The 17,262-nt window shown below is 43.3% G+C and overlaps 1 protein-coding gene across 16 annotated transcripts in view; it reads left to right on the top strand.

The window, feature by feature from the left end:
• The window catches only part of ANKS1B (ankyrin repeat and sterile alpha motif domain containing 1B), a gene marked incomplete at both ends in the record, with an annotated part of 1,047,539 nt that overhangs the window by 959,815 nt on the left and 70,462 nt on the right, over positions 1-17,262 (top strand). For 12 of the 16 annotated variants that reach the window (XM_080935870.1, XM_080935862.1, XM_080935865.1 and 9 more), the window contains one exon: positions 16,624-16,731. The exons of the other annotated variants lie outside the window; for them this stretch is intronic. In XM_080935870.1, coding sequence (XP_080791996.1) covers positions 16,624-16,731 — 108 coding nt within the window. The remainder of the gene's footprint in view (positions 1-16,623; positions 16,732-17,262) is intronic. 16 annotated transcript variants of the gene reach the window in all.

Raw genomic sequence — 17,262 nt, 5'->3', positions numbered from 1 at the left:
GTCTTTACTAGCAATTTTACAAATACCTATGTAGTTTACTATATGTGTGTGTGTGTGTGTGTGTGTGTGTGTGTGTGTTTGAAAATTACACTTCATTTAATCCCTAACTAGATGAGGAAATTTTTTATAATCTCAGATTCATGATTTAAATTATTCAGCTTTTGTTCAAATGTAGTCCTTTTTTTTTTTTATTAAGGAAACAAGAAACAAGCCATACTTACGTGCTTCATAAAAAACAGCCTGTGTTAATAATGCCTGTGTCTTAAGAGTTGTATTTGGAAGGGGTAGCACCTTCTTCCCCCTGTGGCCTCCTTAATTAACATTTCTCCTAGGCAGCCTTTCTGTAGACACCCCAGTTATGGCTCCCTCAAGGGTTTCTGTGTCTTCCTGTGGTTTTCCCACTGGAAGCCTTCAACACATTGTGCCATGTTCATGAGACAGAAATATCATTTTTAATAAAGCCTGATCAGAGAGAAAGCTAAATATAAGAAGACATACACAAAAATGCTGTGGAAAGGAAGCCATGCATTTATCTCAAAGAAGTAAAATCTGTGAGCCATCTATCCCAAAATAATGGTGGTAAATTCTTTAAAGAGTTGCGATTACAGTGGTCTAGAGGACTTGCTGTCCTTCTGGAGAATCAATTCCCAGCACCTATGACCAGTGTCTCCCGACTTCCCAGAATACCAGTGCCAGGGGGTCTAACACCCCTTCTATCCTCAGAGGGTACCTGTGCATGCACGTACAGACACACACACACACACACACACACACACACAAGTGTTCTTCATGCATTAGAAGTAAATGCTGGGATTGAAATTCTTGGTCAAGAGTCACAAATTACTTGAGTTTCAGGAAAATCTAAACATAGGTGGTAAAAATGCTGCAATCAGTAATGTGTTATGAGCCCTGTGGCCTTCTCGTTGTTAACCAAACCTTTTATTGATGTTAAGTGCCCAGTGTGTGAATGGCACTAATTAGTTAGCGGAAGCTCCACAGCACTGTCATTCTATACCAACGCAAGTAAATCGCCGATTTTTCTTCCTGCGTTGTTCTGTGCAGTTCAGTTTCACTGTTGTCCCGAAGTGAATGGTGTGTAAGGCCTCTCACTGCGCAAGATGTGTAGCTGATGAGTTTAGTGACAGTCGGACGTCAAACTTCTTTTTTTTTTAAATCAAACACTACATCAGTGTGCATTGAATGATTTTCGCTGAAAACGTGCAAATTGTAATTGATTAGACTGGCAAGTGGGGCTATTACCTTACCATTGGATAGTTCAGCAACTACTTCTTTGAAGCAGATGCTTCTCTTTCTCAAGTTGTCTGTGTCGGAATCTTAAGTTCGGCCAGTAAACTCACAAGCTGATGCAATATTACATATTTCTTAGGATAAACATATACTAAACACAGAAAACCTATTTGATCCAAAAAAAAAAAAATACCAGTCTTACTTCTGGGTATTTAAAAGAATTTAAGTTGGGGCATGAAATGAATACCTCTCTACTCTAATCACTGAAGCCAAGTGGTCATGATAGCCAAGGTGTAGAAATGACCTCTATGCCTGTTTGTGAACAAGATTTTAAAGTGTCCGTTTATGTACACAATGGGGTCTTTTTTTCGCCCTTAAAACAGAAGAGCATCCTGCATCTGCAAAAACCTAGGTTAGTGTGGAGGACATTGCATTTAATAAAATAAGCTAGGCAAGACAGCAAGTACCACATAATCTCACTTGCATGTGGGATCTAAAACAGTTCAACTCATGGAAGCAGAGGTTGCCAGGGACTGGTTGAGAAGAGATTCAGATGGGGTGGTCACACGGTACAAAGTGTCAGCAGCACAAAGCAAGCCAGGTCTAGAGATGTACTATACAGTGTGGCTCCTGTCGCCAGCAATACCATACTGCATACTTAAAATATGCTAAGCAGGTAGATCTCGTTAGGATTCTGTACCACCAAGAAGAGAAATGCCAAAGGGGACAGAGGAAAGTTTTGGGAGACAGTGAGTATGTTTTACATCATTGGTTGTGGTGCTGATTTCAACAAGACCTATTTATGCCCAAATTCACCAAGTCTCACAAATTAAATATGTGCAGCTGTGTTCTATGGGGTTTTTTTCCCCCCACAGATACAGTTGCTCAAATGTTCTTCTATTTTTGAGATTTCATTGGTTTTGTATGGCTTGGTTTTAAGCAGCCCTCCTCTATGGTTTACGGTAGGGCTACAGTGTAAATAAGGCTCATTTCTGCCTTCCAGAAGGTTCAAACCTCAAAAATGAAAGCAGGACACACCCAGCAGCGGTGCCACCTATGACCGGCAGGGAGTGGATGGCAAAGGACATTGGTAGAAGTTTCCTTTTCCACAGAAGTTCTATTTGAACATGCTCTTGAAATATTGAAAGGTGCGTAGAGGTTCCGCAGAGCAAGAAGAGGTGAAGGATGTTCCAGAAAGAAGACTCAGGAGGAAGTCCACTGAGTCACTGAGAACCAGAAGGGACCTGAGGTGATAGCACACACCTTTAATCCCAGCACTCAGGAGCCTGAGGAGATCTTTGAGTCTGAGGCCAGCCTGGTCTATATAGTGAGACCTAGTCTAAAGAGTGAGCATGAAGGAATTGTCACTCTTGGTGGCAGATGAAGCATGTTAGCCTTCAAAGCAGCCCCATCTCCCTCCTCCGTGATTCCTTCTCTCCAGATATTAATGAGACAGTGGATGGCAGAGATTCTTAGCTTGTCTACCACACATCCGTGAAATCACTCACCACGATGGCCACCTCTCCCACCAAGATGGAAACAGCACTGTCAGCAGCCAGTGGCCTTCCATCTTTACAACGACTCCATTCTCCAGCTTGGCAAATTTTGGCTGGCCTAAGCCTAGGTAAACAAGGGAAGAAAAATAAGAAGCGCTGCCACTTTCCCCCACCCAAGAACCGCCTATTCCCGTAGAACCTCTGTAAGCTGGAATTTTATATCGCTAATGTCAGCCATTGCTTTTAGTGAAGGCAGCAGTAACAACCAGATGCTCCTGAGAATTTATTTATCAAGGCAAGGGCAGTCTCCCGGGATACTCTGTCGTCCTAACTACTCTTTGTCGCAGCACCGTGGCTGGGAGACAAATGGTCTAACAGGGGCCCAACTCAGACGCAGTGCGGTACTCCAAATGTCCATAAAAATGTTTCCCCTAGCCAAGAGAGGAAGAAATAGGAATGCATCTTCAGAAAGGGTTGTAAGAAAGGCTCTAGTGACACCCAGAAACATTTAAACCATAATACGAACTAATTAAATAATTGAATTTAAGTGAAATTTTCATGCATTCCAAGTGCATATCATTATAGTCGGGTTACTTAACACACTACCTAATTATCTAAAGGTAATTGAGGTTTTCTCGTGTAAATATGCAACCCTGAACCATTAATTCAGCCCCAGAAAATTACCTTCATTTTGAGAAGTTTTAATTATCCGGGTCTCATTACTGACAGACAGATTGTTCTCAAGCGTCCACCTTTTCTTAGCCAAAGCCTTCCGTTTTCACAAGAAGCAGTTTGAAAGATGATAAGCAGAGACAGACAGACCGACAGGCTCGTTTCTGTGGTGTCTTAATTTGTGGATAAACTTGGGAGGATTCAGAACAGACTGCAGTATTCATAGGATCACACGCAGAGTGCCGGTCATAAAGCAAGCACCCAGTTTACAGCTCCAGGAGTCTCTCAGGGAAGCAAAAAACTTCTGAGCAGGATGGGGAGGGGGGGTGAAGGAGGCAGGCACAGTGCTAGTTTTTTCTTTAAAACTGTCTCCCTTAAGCCCCACGGAAGGCTGGGAGAATGTCCGCAGTGCACTGAGGAACGGGAAGAACGCGCATTCTGGAAATCAGTACCTTGGACAGCAACACCCTGTCCCTCCTGAGGCTCCTGGGCAGATGTATCCATTTCCTTCCACAAGTGTGGGATAATTAGCAGCCTTGTTAGGCTGAAGTAATGACTTAAACAAGATGTCTCGTAAAAGCGTCCATGTTCGTGACCCTTGCCTTTGTAGTTTCCTCTCAGCCTCTTCTGTGTCCAGCTGAAAACCAGGTATTTCTTTCCACCGTTGGCAGAGGCCTATTCTTCCCATTTCCATCCTGCCTGGTGACTCCCTCTGGAGCATGATGTCCCTCTTCAATCTCATTGTCCTGGTGCCAGCTCCGCCTTCCTACATGTTGAGGGAAATTTGACTTTTGTATTGTCCTATTATCATATTAAATATCCTTCACAGTTTTATGTCATTGAAAAGAAATCAGATAAGTGTTCCCCTTAAGCCGACTTTGATGCCATTAATAAAAAATATTGAATGAAGCGGAATCCAGGGCCACAGCCCTGTGACATTCAATCAGCGGTCCTTCTACTGGTTGTGACAGAGCCATCCATCAAACCTCTTGGTGTAGCTGTATACCCCACTGTGAAATCCACGTAGCTTTTCACTCACAGAGCCCAACATCTTCCAGAGAATGTGAGGCTTCATTAAATGCTTTATTGGGAGCAAAGACACTCTATCTCTGACGTTCTCAGTCTGTCAACCTCATACTAATAGCCCTGTCAAAAGGGGGGGGGGTATTAACATAGTTCAGCAAAACTTATTTTTAATGAGACCACTAAAATTTTGAAAGAGAGTGGCCGTTGATACAGAATTGTTGGCAGGGAACGGGTCCGTGGCCAGCCACGGAGCTGCTGTGGGCTGGTTGTGGCTTTACATCAGTGAAGCCACTAAGTTCCAACAGTAGGCCTTAGCTTTTCCAGTTCAACAACCGGGCTTAATCTAAACACTGAAGTTATAGTCTGCCCAGGCCCCTTCTTTTCCAGGCACAGTGTAAAGTGCTTTGCCTCCTTCTCCTTATGATGTTACTAAGAAAAAAGTGTTACTTCTTTTTATCACCTTTGTTGTGGATGAACCTAGATAATGCTGAGAGAAGTCAAACAACTAAAAATCGTATATCCTTAGTATCAGAACCATGACTCCGAGACCTGCTCTTAATTACTCTGTCCTGCATGAAGAGTCTATTCCTCAGGGGTGTCGGTTTCATTTGGTTGAAGAGAGAACAAGAACGCACCATGCCTTCTAGTCTGTCCGTGTGGGGTAGGAGGACTGCAGACTGACCAAAGCCTCAGCACAGTTTGTCTTCAGTGTGTCCTTACCTGGCTTCTGGTACCCAGAAGCCTGCTTTCGTGATGCTTCTTGCTAACACAGTGAGCATATTAGGAATTTCTGGGAATCACCGGGTTGGGAGCAATCTGGTCCCTGATGAGATGGTCCCCCCACTTATGAGAGAGAGGCTGCCCAAAGTTGTCAGTGAGCTTGATTACTTCACACCCGGTCTTTCTTAGCCAGCAACACTGGCCAGGCTGGCTGTTCTCACTTTTACCTTTGCCTCCCTCTGCCTCCTGACACATACTTTGTTTAGATGGATTGGATTGCAGTCGGTCTTCTGTCTTCTCCCAGTGGTTCCTTCTGGACTAAAAAGCCACAGGGACTCTATTTACTCTGTCCTAGGACCGGAGGACCGTCTCATCGTCACCACCATAACCCTACAAAGAGAACCCACGTCGGTCTCATTGATCTCTGAACCCTTCAAAAACACGCCCACCACACTCAGAATAAGCATTTTTTTAAAACCAAAGCACACTGGCTTAGAGGATTAACATCCTCAGAAATATACCCATATGTGAGTCTCCAGTGCCGATGTACTGCACACATATAACAGAACACATGCTCACAGTCCATGAGCCTCCAGCTGAACAGCACAGGTTCCCGATACAAAGCCTTCCTGTAGGTCACAGTTTCCTTAATTCCCTTAAGATGCACTGCACATATTTTATTTTATAATATCTGTATTTTATCCAGCGGATAAGTGATGTACTCTCGAATTACAGGGGTCTCTCTAGAGCAGCCTGAATTACTTCTTTGAGAAATGGCCTCATTTATACTATACTTTCTGAATACTGTATGCACCCTGCTAGTATATTCTTTTCTTATATTCTTGTTTCGAGCCCAGGCTTTAACAGCTGAGCCACCTCTCCATCCCTCCCAGTATTTTTTTCCTCTAACAGCTGTATTAAGCAACCCAGTTACAGATCCTACAAACCACCCATTTTTAACCATACGTTTCGACACATTTCAGTAAACATACTCGGCTGACCAATCACCATCAGGCCCGCTTTAGAACACTGAGCATCACCAAAAAGTTCACCATGCCGAATGGCAATCAGTTGCTGCCCCCATTTCTACACAACTGTACCACAAGCCACTGAGCCTGTTCCCGGTTCTAGGTTGCTGTGCATGTCATTTAGATGTTTATTACAGTGCTCTGTGCCAACTTGTTTCCATATCTCTTGAGTGAACTTGTCACACTTTTTTTTGTACCCAGAGCAACTGCTGTCCTTTATATTACAACTGGCAATATGTGGACCCCCCAGTTTATCAGCACTGAATATTGTCTGCCATTTTTAAATTGCAGTCATTCTGGTGGATATTTAGTGGTTCCCTGGATTTTGCTATAGAGACAGGGGACATTGTCGGGTGACAGTGGGGATGATGCAAGAAAGGAAATTATAGGAGAGTTTTAACTGTCATTACCCTAAGGGTCCTTTTTGACCATCCTGAACTTGTCCTTGAGACTGATGACATCTACTTAAAACACAGTTTTAAAACCCCCAACATTCTTTTCCCCAACATAAATGAGCTGAAATATGGAGTCTAATCCTAACATGAAGTCGAGTATGCGCTACGGACAACCCAGGGATATGTTTTTAGAGCCTGAGGTTTGGCCAGCATTAGATAGATACTTTTTTTATCTCCTCTTCTTATCAGAGCTGCTGACAAGAAAGAGAATGTACAGGACTGAGCTCATTGCCGCCTTTTCCTCTTCTGGCCACAGTGGGAGGTGTTAGATGCCGCTCAGGTGACTGAACAGCGAGAAGAGATGCAGAATAAAAGACCATTCACAAGCCACGGATTGAATAAACTGCTCCTCGGTTGTCTCTTAAATTTAGTTTCTCTTAAAAGCCACTCTTTGCAGGCGGGGATATTGCCTCGAATTCTGTATATTTCAGCTTGTTTTATACTTTGCAAACCTATACTGATGGAGTCTGGTGACAGTGATTTTATTTTCAACTGAGACAGTCAACCATGCAATATAATTGATCTCAAGAAGTTGGAAAATACCCTAAGTCTCTGTAAAACTCTTGTGTCCTTAACAAACTGGAGTGAAGCAATGGCCTCTCTGTTTCATCAGATGTGGGGCATTTTGTTCATTAATAAAAGTCCAGCTTCAGCTTTCAAATGCCACTAGCACACCAACATCCCTGCATCCCCCCAAAACAGCTTCCAGTGTGGAGCATGACAACATGACCCATCTTCTTTTAAAACGAGCCTTTCTTGTGTTGAGTTTGAGCAGTGCAGTCCATTTTTTCCTATGAAAATCTAACTTGTGGCAAGCTGTACTTAAAAGTAACTTGCAGGGAAATTAGAAACTGATTGGTTGGTTTGTTGTGGGTTTTTCTTCATCTTCTAGAGTAATGTTTATGGTAAAATATAATCATAAAATTGGTACCTTCATCAAGAGGTATTTCAGAGTGCTTTACAAATAAACCTAGGATTCTCATTGATTACAAAGAAGGCTTTGTACCTCCAAAACCCTTAAATGCTCAGCGGCAATTATGCCATTAAGGTCCCTCTGTCTATGAAAAGACTATTGCATTTCCCCATAATGAGTATTTCCTGTGTATTGAGCCAGTCTATATTCAGAAGCACAGCGCTCTTGCTTACTCTTCCTCACTGCCCTTTGCTCTTTCCAGAGCCGTGTAGTCCGGAACGCCTTTTCTTCCCTCAGGTTAATAGAGTTGTGTTTTGGGGGCATCTGTCCTACAAGCTATTTTTGGGCAGCTACTTAGTCGTTTTTGTTCATTTTGTTTTCTCTCTTATATAGTACATCTCAGCCACAGTTTCCCGTTCCTCCTCCCAGTCCTTTCCCCAACACTTCTCCTTTCCCCCAGATCCAAGCCCTCCTCCTTCCCTTCAGAAACGGGTGGGCTTCTCAGGAGTAATGACCAAACATGGCATAACAAGCTGTAATAAGACTAGACACATCCTTCATATTAAGACTGGATGAGGTAACCCAGTAGATGGGGAAGAGTCTCAAAAGCAGGAGGAAGAGTCAGAGACAGCCCCCTGCTCCCACTTTTAGGAGTTCCACAAGAACACCACGCTACACAACCACAACCCACATGCGGAGGACCTAGGTCAGACCCACACAGGCTCCCTGATTGTTGGCTCAGTCCCTGTGAGCCTTGATTAGTTGATCCTGGGGGCCTTTTCTTGAGGTGTTAATAGGAATTATTTTGAAAAGTAATTAAACAAGGAAAATAAAGCTCAGGTTTTATAGAGGAAAGAGCAAAAGTCAAGAGGAATTAGAACAATGAGGGGTAAGGGAGGTTTGCCTCTCTCTCCGTGATAAGACTGCATGGAAATTAGGGTGTTAAAATGGAAGAGTAGAAATTCATGAGAGTAGAAAGAAGGAAGATAAGATAATGGATCTTCTTTTCTTTTCCTATTTTTTTTTTTTTTATCTTTTCTTGCCTGCTTCACTAGTCCACCTTGAAAGAGATCAGAGTTGAAACCTTAGGATTCTGATGTACCTGTGTACTGGATGCTGTGAAAGACCACAAGGTGAAGGAATTCAATACTATATGTGATGTCCAAGAGTCTATAGTGATGAAGGGGTAGTGACAGAGACAGGTGACAGACCAGAGAAGTTCAGAAACATGGTCTCTATGATTCAAGGTGAGGGAAGTTTTAGTTGGGTATTGATTTCATCTTTGCAAGATTCTCTTGGAACAGAGAAGCAAACATGTTTCAGAACATGCAGAGGTGTGCATATGGGAAGCAAGGAGATAGCAAGAGAAAGTTGGAGACATGAAAGGCATCATTTTGATTTAAAATCTACCCAGAGAAATTCATAATAACATACTGAAGCAACGATGGTATCTTAGAAGGATGCAGAGAATCTACTCACCCAAACAATGTACAAGAAAGTTCCAAATGCAGAAAGAAGCTCTTTCCTCCCCTCCAGAAACTACAACACGAACATCCCCCCATCCCAAACACACACACACACACACACACACACACACACACACACACTCACACACACACACACACACAGCCCGAGATGGTGAAAACTGGAATGCACACTTGCCCAGCATTGTTACATGCATGATCTTAGTTCTTCTTCACATCTGTCCAGTAAACCCGAATCCCGAAACACAGCAAACTCAAGACGTGATACTGAAGAACACGATGTGGGTTTGTGATTTCACGGGAGGACTTGGTCCAACCAGTGGTGAGTGAATTGAGATCTTGGCAGAACTTGGAGACAAACTGTTGCCACGTGGCTTCTCCCTGTGACTCGTGCATTCTTGCAGTTTGAATTCGTATTTTCCATATCGTGTCTACTCTAAATGACAATAAAAGTGGAAACTGTTGTGTAAGCGTATATTACAAAGCAGGTGGAATACTTGATAGGAAAGAAATGAAAGAATTATGAAACGCTTCTGTAAACCAGTACACTGAGTTACTTTGAATGTCTGTTCAGACTTGTATGCATAGAGAAGTTCTATGCTTTGATACTAAATGAAACTATCAAGGTGAAGGATGAGCTTACGACATGACCACTATAAAAGATGGTCTGTCTGAACCTCTCCAGTATCTGCCAATACTTGGTACAACCTGGTGTGTACGGCTAGACATCAATGGGTAATTGATCAATTATATTCTTGCTTTTCAGTGTATTTCATAGCGTATCAGTAGTGCACTGTTATTATAATCAAAACACTGTTTAATTTTTAAAAGGAAGATAAAGTGTTGGATTTGTACCACATTAAATTGAACATGCTTTAATTTATATCACATTAGTTTTTAAGGGACAAAGTCTAAGTACAGCAACCTCCAGCTTCACTTTGACACATAGTCTCATTCTGTTTGGTACAAGGGGAATGTCATATTACTGGCAGAATTCTCATATATACAAGTTTTATGTCTGACATAAAGTATAATACAATGTATATGTTGTATAATAATATAGCATTTCCACCCAGCAGAGATACCCTCCTATTGCCCACACTCGGGACGGAGTGTCTGAGGCTGTCTCTTTGATTGACACTGTAGGAAACCCCTAGAGGCTCATGTTGCTTAAACAGTATGTCCTTGTAGTGGGCACAGTGACAGGTGCAGTACAAACCATCTTTAAAACGCATGATAATCCTTGATCCTTTATCTCTTCCTTCTCTGCCTTTGATTCCTTATCTGTGTAGATCCGTATCCTCTGGGTCCAGGTTACTCTACAGCCAGAACCGTTTTCTCATGCCCATGTAGTTAGCAATTTTTTTCCTCAGCAGTGGTTTGACAGTGGAGTTTCTTCTCAGCCTTGGAGCTCTGTGGGTTTAGTTTCCCTTTAGTGTCCTCCAAATGATTTATGACAGAAACTCTAATATGTTCTTCTTTCTTAACCAAAATATCTTAAACAGATGCCCGATATTATCCCTTTTGCTTTGTTTTCTCCTTTTATTGGGTTCAAAAATAGCATTCACCTAAGTGGTATTGAGAGCACTATGAAATTCTTCTTGAATACACAAATACTACTCCAGGCTTTAAGAGGAGGATTGGGTTACAGATTGTGGGTGCCCAGGATTCCACTGCTTCAGAGCTCCAGTTACAAAGATGAAAGCTATTTGCACTCAAGTTAGACCAGATTGCCTTGGTCTTTTTGACAGTTTTTCTTTGGAACAGTCAGTAATTGCTCCGCCATCTGGACTTCTTTTGATTAATCTGAGAGTTTTTAAGCTAAAAGCTATCTGCCTTCTCTATTACTCTGATATTAGCTAATTTGGTTTGAATCTTCAGTAATGAGGGTTTTTCTGTCCTTGGTCCATCCGTGTATTTTATACAGGGAATACTGGAATGTTCTTGTTGCATGGACCACAGGTTTCAAGACTGTTAGGAGACTTTTAGTAAAAGAAATCGGTTGTCCTAATGTTCTCAGATGGTGGAAAGTCAATCAGAGAAGCCCCCTCTTAGGTATAACCATGGCATGGGTGAGACCAGGCGGTGTGGAAGGGAACAGTAGGAAGAGGAGCTTGGTGAACCGTCAACACTGAGTGAGCAGTCAGTGATGGGCACGTCCAGCCTTGACACCTGTGGGCAGTGTGGACCACAAGTTACTCGGTATTTCTGAGTCTCAGGTTTGGCATCCCGAAAATGGGGAATGCTTATCTTTCCTTAAGGATTGGGTGAGGCATCTGGGCACATTTTCTAACACAGGTACCATAGGGGGACTAGAATACAGTGCTCAGAAATTGTCCTTATTGTGTCTTCTGTGACGTGAGATAATTCTTTTTAAAAGTTAAAGGAATGGGGTTATTCACACCTTCTTACAATAAATGGCCATCCTGTATTTAGCCATTTGTTATCTGCCTGCCTACCGAGCCACTTCTTGGTTGTTCTGAAGCTGGGGTGTAGGGAAAACCTCCTGCTGGAGACCAAGCAGTGTGGAGCTTGCTGGGGGTCCCCAGGCCTGCGATGAGGCTGGAATGGTCTGGTTCTCGGGCTCTTGGACACCCAGGCACCTCTTGGATGCCACGGAAGAGCTGAGAATGGAGTCGGCGACCACTGGCCGGATCTATCCCGGGCTGAGGGGGAAGAGAGGAGATCCAACTGGTCCCGCAAAAGGAGAGTCCTTGTCTTATTGGAGGTTGGCTGCAGGCTTGGGCTTGGTGGTGCCTGAGAGCGCAGGGAGGCCCTCTAGGGAAAGGGCATCTCCATGGCTCATCATGGTGGATCCCGATGAAAAGAGACAGTCCATGGTTTTAAGGCGTTTCTTGTCATGGAGGAAAATGAGTAAGTAAAACCATAACCCCGGAGTGTATATTCTTATAAACTAGGACTAGCATGGAGTCGACCCATTTCTACCAGACAAGTCATGGCGGTGAGAGCTTTTCATAAGAAGCCCTGGCTTCTCTGGTTAGCACTGTGAACATGTGTCTGCATGCTCATGCTTCTGGGTCAAGATTTCTTGAGGTCTAATCCACTGAAACAAATACATGGCGCAGGCGCAGTCTTCCACGCACTGACTCTTCTTTTCTAAATTAACAATACAATTTTAACACAGTGTGTTCTGATTGTGGGTTCTTGTCTCAGACCCTCCCCAATACCCCATCCACCCAAATCCAAACCCTCTCTTTTTCTCTCTCATTAGGATACAAACAAACAACTAAAGAATTAATAATATTAATAAAATAAAATTAGATGAAATTTTTCAAAAGAAAAGAAAGAAACAAAATAGGCCAGAACAAACAGAAGAAAAAGAGCCAAAGGAAAAAGCTCAAGACACACATGGAGATGCAGAGACCCACAGAAACCCCATTAAAACACAAAATCGGAAACCACTATATGTATACAAAAAGACCTGGGTAGGGGGGAATCCCTGGCAAAGCATTAGAAGACAAAGAACCTCCTTCCCGCCCCCCCCCCAAAAAAAACATGTCACTGACTTCATTTTGCACTACTGTTGGCCTTAAGAGTAGTTTGTACACCTGGTGAAACTCCATTAGCGAAGGCTAATATTTCATTTGTGAGCCATTATCTATTAGAGATGGCGTCTGATAGGGATGAGGGCTTGGATCCAGTTTCCCTCTCAGTGCTGGGATCCCATCCAGCTTATACCTGTGTAGGCCACGTGCCTGCTGTAGAGTCTCTGTAAGCTTGTCTGCACTACTCTGCTGCTGTGTTTAGTAAACCTTGTTTCCTTGGTGTCTTCCATCACCCCAGGCAGGATGCTATTAGGGGTCATCTTATTACTACATTCCTTTGGTGGAATATTAGTATTTGGTTTTCTCCTAGGTTCCAGGCCTATCTAATCTTAGGTTCTTGGCCACCTGAGCAGTATCAAAGACAGGTTCCATCTCATAGAGTGGACCTGCAATCCAATCAAACATTGGTTGGTGACTCCTACAAGCTTCATGCCACCATGGCACCAGGGTATCTTACAGGCGGGTCACCATTGTAGATTGAAGGGCTTGTAGGTGGGTTGATGTTTGCCTTTCTCTCTGGTAGTATACAGAGTACCTTCCAGTGCTGTGAACACTAGTCAGTAGGGAGAAAGCACTAGACAGTATGTCAGCGCTTGGTACAGCTTCCTTCTTCCTTCCTTCTGTCTTCCTTCCTTCCTTCCCTCCCTCCCCCATCTGCGTGTGTGTGTGTGTGTGTGTGTGTGTGTGTGTGTGTGTGTGTGTGTGTGTAAGAGGGAGAGAAAGAGAGAGAGAGAGGGGGGGGGGAAGCCAATCAGTCCATTGTCTGTGTATATCTTTATCTAGCCTAGAGGCTAGAATTCACTACATAGACCAGGGTAGAGTGATTCTCCTGCCTTTGCATCCCAAGTACTGAGGTTACTGGTGTGTGCCGCCACCACACCGGCATCACAACTCTCCTCTTTATCTTTCTGATGATCTTTGCCAACAATGTCTCCTCATGTTGTTGGTGGAAAACTGAAACCAGAGGAGTCAGGTCACTTGTCCCAAACTTGAGTTTGAGAGAAGAAACCAAACGCAAGTGTTGAATCACAGCAGTTGTGATTTTGTTTGTTTTTCAGGGGAAAAAAAAAGAGTATCTTCATTAAAGATTCCCAAAGAACATTCTTTAACATTAACTTTCTCTCTGGTAGTGTGCAAAGTACCTTCCAGTACCATGAACACTAGTCAGTAGGGCTGAAGGCTCTAGGGTGTCCCCAATATAGCAACATGGGCACTGTGTTCACTCACCTGTAGGGAACAAAAGAAGTTGGGACTTTAGGGTGAGCAGGGATAACATCCAATAGAAGCTTTTGGCCAAGAAACAGAGAACAAGAAACAAAAGGAATAGGAAGGGGATGGAGAGATGCTCAGTAGTTAAGGGCACTAGCTGTTCTTCCAGAAGCCTCAGGTTCTATTCCCAGCACCCCATATGGTGGTTTACAACCATCTATAAATCCTGATCCAGGAGATCTGATCTTCTTCTTCTGCTGTCCATGGGTACCAGGTGTGCAAGTGGTCCACAGGTATACATGCAGGTTAAAAGAAAAAAAAGACTACGCACATAAAATAAAACAAAATAAAATGTCTCTCGTGTTTAGACTTGCAAAATATCTTTGGACAAGGTTAGTCTTTTATATTTCCTGAGATGAAGGGATGTTTGATCTCGATGCTTAGAAATGAGACAGCACAAGAATATAAGAACATTTCTTTGGCTCCGATAGGTAATGTTGCCTGCGAGTTATGAGCACAGGACTGCGCTGCATTAGCATATTCATGATCTGCTGGGAGGATACAGCGAAATTCCTATGCTCTTCCATGTATCGGTGCTGAGCTGGCTGATAGAAATGCAGAAAGACAGGGATGCTGGCAGATGGGTGCCCCAACGGACACCTGGAAGATAAGGACTTTAGGGAGAAATAATGCAAACCATTCTCCCAAGACTAAGGGGATTGGAACTATCCGCCACAGCAAAATTAAAAGATTTCACAGCCACTGTGCACCTTTGTCTCATGTATATATTTCTGTTCGAGCTGCATCTAGGAGAGCAGCCTTCCACTGGGCGTACCAGAAAAGAACGGCCATGGTTGGTGGATTCCTGGAGGATTCTGAGCCATGGTCTTTCAACAAATCTTAAGCAGTCGTAATAAAGCGGGTGGCCGTCCAGGTGGACTGATTGCCAGGAGAGAGGTTTTGTTCATAGAGTCACACCTGCAAACTCGCCTGGGGAATGCCAGCTAATTTAAGAACGGCACAGGGCCATGGGGCAGGTTGTGCAGGTGCTCAACTTGGTTAGTTCTTCATCGTGTAAAGGGGAGCATGATATAAAGTTATTTAAAACCTAAACGTGGGCCTGGGAAGATGGCTTAACAAGTAGAGGTGATTGCTGCCAAACCTCACATCCTGAGTTCAGTCCTCTGGAACCACGTGGTGGAAGGAGAGAAACAACCGTGGCAAGTTATCCTCTGACCTCCGTGTGTGTGATATGGCATCCCTGTGCCCATACACGCACACATATGAAATAGAAAAAAGTTTTTAAAAACCTTAAACCCAAGTCAGTTTGGGCAAAATGACCAAATGACCCATAGGTAGCAAGTAGGTAAAATTCAAGGTAGCATAATATATACTTTATATATGTATGTGTGTGTTTATAAGATATATAATACATTTCAGCTCCTCTTCTGTGAAACTTGATAGAAATGGAAAAAGAATTTACATAGATATGTGTCGAGATCAGTTGTATCCCGGAGCACACATGGATACAGAAGGGAGAAAATATATTTATTGATTTAAGAAGTGGTGTTTGGAGATATGCCCTTAGCTCCACAGCATTTTCCTTTGAGTAAAACAAGCTTGAGAATCAAACAAACCTGATTCAAATCCCACAGTCTTCACGCAAGGGCTCTTGGGTAAGTAGCTGAGCTTGGCTAAGCAACAGCTCATCTGTAAGGTGAGAAGCCCTTCCGGATAGGGATAGAGGAAGGGACCGGCTACCAGGCATTAAAGGACAGACTGGGGACCTGGGCCCCTTTGATTTCTCCTCCACTGATGTCTCTGCAGTACTGTCCTTGAAAACACTAGCCCCTATTCCAACCCTGCCTTGCCTACTTTAATCCTCCTCATTCCTACCCTTTGTTTCCTGTTCATAGAGTTTAGCCCCTCTCCTTCCCCTCCCCCTTCCCTCCTCACCTTGTTTCAGGACTTGCTTTGGGCATTGCAGAAATAACAGTGGTAAATAAGTCTCTGTGCTCTGCTCTTAGGGAGCTCATATGGGAAGGGCTGGTGCTTAAACACAAGTGTTTCAACAGAGTCGTTTCAAGGAATGGTTTTTGGCTTTTTTGGTTTTTGTTTTTGTTTTTTAAGGGTGGCAAATAGAGACTATAGGCCTATGGTATGGCAGTTTCAGTGAAGAGGTAGGAGAAACTCTTCCTTAGAAGACAACATTTGAGCAACAGAGAGAAGTGTAGTTAGGTGAAAATCTCCAGGCAAACCTTCCCAGCAGACAATAGAGCAAGCAGAGTGGAAGGCGGTGAGGGCAGGTGGAGAGAGCAGAATGTAGAGGCCCCAGGGTGAAGATGAGTGTGTGTGTGTGTGTGTGTGTGTGTGTGTGTGTGTGTGTTTACGCATGCATTCAGGCATACAGGCATAGTCACTTAGACCTGTATAAATGAGAGTCTGTTTAAAGGGGGAGGAAGACAAGGGTATGGATGGAGAGGGAGAGACTCCATCAGGCTTGGCCATGAGGCTAGGAGGGAGCTCTTTATTCTAAGAGCATTGGGAATTCAGAGTTTTTGGACTGTCAGTGGTAAGAGCTGGTTTGTAGTTTCCAAAGGGATCTCATGGCCAATGGGCCAAAAGGAACCCTGGGACTCTCTCTGCTCTCTCTTGTCTAGACCTCAGTGTGCCCTGGTTTGATTCCTAGGCTCTCATAGGGTAGGGCTAATGTTGCATAAACCCCTTTGGATTGTTCGTGCTGTAGTGCATATGCAGATTCTCTTCCCGCTCAGACAAGAGTTAACTCTGACACATGTTGTTTCAGGTTTTAAAAATCAGTTTGATTGGCCACAGGAAACGCATTTTGGCATCTCTGGGAGACAGACTGCACGAAGACCCTCCACAGAAGCCGCCTCGGTCCATCACCCTCAGGGTAAGTACCACCACATCCATTTTCCTTCTGTTCTCCTGGAAAAGTACCGTGTGAGATAGGAGAACGTGAGCAGCGGAAGGGGAAACATAGGCTGGTTCCTCATCTCTTGCTTTATCTGTATAGAAAACAATCTCCCTTTTGGTTGTGTTTGGTTTTTTTCAATATATAATTCAGAGACTGAGAAATGTATTGTAAAAGAACTCAGTTTGACTAAACACCACCCACCCCACCCCCATCTCTAGTTTCTCACTCCCAAGAGAAAGGAAATGAGTTTTCTGTCAGACTCCTCAAACCCACAGAAAAAGAAATCGATCAGGGACCACAGTTAAGTAAAAATCAATTTAAAATTAACCTCGGGGTCTTCTGGGTTTTTTTTGTTTTTTTTTTTTTTTTTTTTTTTTTTTTGAGAAATGAGAAATGACCATTTTACCCACTTCAAAATATTAAGACTATAGACTCTAAATTTTTATTTAGTAAACCCCTATTGGTTCCTTGAGCTATATTTTAGAAATGGGGATATAAGAACTAGAG

The sequence above is a fragment of the Micromys minutus genome (genome assembly GCF_963924665.1).
Source record: "Micromys minutus genome assembly, chromosome: 22".
In the NCBI taxonomy this organism is placed as follows: domain Eukaryota; kingdom Metazoa; phylum Chordata; class Mammalia; order Rodentia; family Muridae; genus Micromys; species Micromys minutus.
This window is presented reverse-complemented; position numbering and strand designations above follow the sequence as displayed.